This window comes from Lycium barbarum, chromosome 12 (assembly GCF_019175385.1).
Source record: "Lycium barbarum isolate Lr01 chromosome 12, ASM1917538v2, whole genome shotgun sequence".
NCBI classification, from domain to species: domain Eukaryota; kingdom Viridiplantae; phylum Streptophyta; class Magnoliopsida; order Solanales; family Solanaceae; genus Lycium; species Lycium barbarum.
The window spans coordinates 42,532,998-42,535,102 of NC_083348.1; the positions used below are offsets into that span (position 1 = coordinate 42,532,998).

At 41.9% G+C, this 2,105-nt stretch overlaps 1 protein-coding gene across 1 annotated transcript; it reads left to right on the forward strand.

The window, feature by feature from the left end:
* Nucleotides 1–1,062: 1,062 nt before the first annotated feature.
* LOC132624233 (uncharacterized) lies at nucleotides 1,063–1,467 on the forward strand. Its single transcript, XM_060339042.1, has one exon. The coding sequence runs from the start codon at nucleotides 1,063–1,065 to the stop codon at nucleotides 1,465–1,467; it is 405 nt and encodes a 134-aa protein (XP_060195025.1).
* The last annotated feature ends 638 nt before the right edge of the window (nucleotides 1,468–2,105 follow it).

The following is a 2,105-nucleotide window of genomic DNA, read 5'->3' on the forward strand; positions in this document are numbered from 1 at the left end:
GCATGATTTACCTCCAAGATTCTTCTCAAAATATCCATCAGAACAGTTCCCTCAAGCTCAAATATCGAGATGAGAAATAATGATGGTCTAAGACTTTTCTAAATCACATTAAATGAGACACCTGGCCCGTCACAACCACGACGATAACGGTGTCACCACAGCGGTACCGCTACGGTGGCTTGGAGGCCGCCACAGTGGTATGGCCAACTATACACATGGCTACCCCAGCGGCCAACATACCGCAACAGCGGTGCCGCTATTGCGGGCACCAGGTACCAGAATCCCCCAAATTTTTCTAAGTGTTTAATCGAAATCCCTGGTTACTCCCAAGGCCATCTGCTCACAAACCATACACACAGGCCCACACAAACTTACGCCGCGAATGAGCTCGTGGCCTCAGAATTTCCAATGGAGGCCTCATTAACCGAGTCAACCACCGACGCCTTAGTTTTAATTTCTAATCTAAGTCCCAAAATGCATCCAACTGCATTGGGAACCTAACCAAATGCACACCCAAGTTATAAACAATCATCCGGACCTCTCGGAATCGACGGAGTCCCGAAAAAGATTCATTTACTTAAGAGTTAACTTTGGGTCAATCAATTTTCACTTTATGCCTATATTTCACAAAAGTTGCCCAAATCCGATCTAGACACCTCGAGAAGCGTATCAATGGTTCTCTCGAGTTAAAAGTGAGCAAATCAATGTGCGGGAATGGGCGAAATGCCAAAAAGACTATAACAACCAAACAGGTTATTACAGGCTGCAACTGCAGCAAGTCATCACTCTACGGTGGACAGCAGTTGCCTCTCAATGGTTCAAAGCATTTTTCAGGCCATTCCTGCTATCCTATTATGGGAAATATGGAAAAGAAGGAACTCGAACAAGCATGCAAGGCAAACTACTTACAATAGGATTGTTTATCAAGCTCAGTAGTCCATTTTCCACCTAATCAGAGTGAAATATCCATGGTTAGGAAGGATTCCACCAGACTAGCCAGTAGTAATACATTTTCTAAGCCATTATAAACCAAAACTTAACTTCTACAAAGTAATATGGAAGATGCCTCAGCATGGATTCAAATGTAATACTAATGTATCACAAGGAAATCCAGGTCTAAGCTCATATGCTTTTTGTATTAGAGATGACAGGGGAGATCATATTTATGCACAGGCTAAAAACATTGGCATTGCAGCAAACATGGAGGCTGAGACAGTGGCAGTTCAGGAGGCTATACAATATTGTCTTGCACATAGTTTGCAGCATGTTCAAATAGAAACAGACTCATTAGCCTTAAAGAACATATTACAAGATGCATGGAAAATACCTTGGCAGCTGATAGAAAGAGTGGAGCAAATGCCGCACATCATGAGGCAGCTGAACATGCAGATCATGCATACATTTAGAGAAGGCAACCAACTGGCTGATTTCTTGGCAAACACTGCTACTCAAGTTGAGAGTTGTTAGAGTAACACAGTTTTCATGACTTACCATCAATGGGGAGGAAGATTCTCAACATGGAAAAAGCACAAATTCCTTCACTAAGATCAAAACAAGGAGAATTCAACATGAGTAGAATTTTCAGTAGCTATAGGCGCTATTTTCTATTGCAAAATGTAAAATCATCTTGGGTGATGTTTTTCTCAAGATGGTTAACGAGTTATATTTTTTATTTTCTACTGTAGACGGCTTAATTATTTAATAAAACATCAGAAGGCTTGCCTTCTAAAAATTTAATTAAACAAAAAGTTGACTTTTGGGTAAATGGACCTTTTCCGAAATTTGTCGATTCCGAGAGGTCCGGATGGTCATTTAGAACTTGCGTGCATATTTGGTTCGATTCCCAATGCATTCGAATGCATTTTGGAACTTGGGTTGGGAAGCTGAAATCGAGGTATCGGGGGTTGACTAGGTCAACGGGGGAATCGATGGAAATTCCAAGACCACGACCACGTTTGTAGCGCATTTTATAGGGGGTGGCATATATGGTATGTGAGCAGATATTTCCAAGCGTTAGTCGGGATTTTGGGTGGAGTCTATGAAATTTGGGAATTTTCTAGTGTGCCTGCTTCGGCGGCACCTGCACTAGTGAAGCTATCACAACC

Coding starts and splice junctions, on each gene's coding strand:
- LOC132624233 (XM_060339042.1), top strand. CDS start 1,063: ATGCCTCAGCATGGATTCAAATGTAATACTAATGTATCACAAGGAAAT.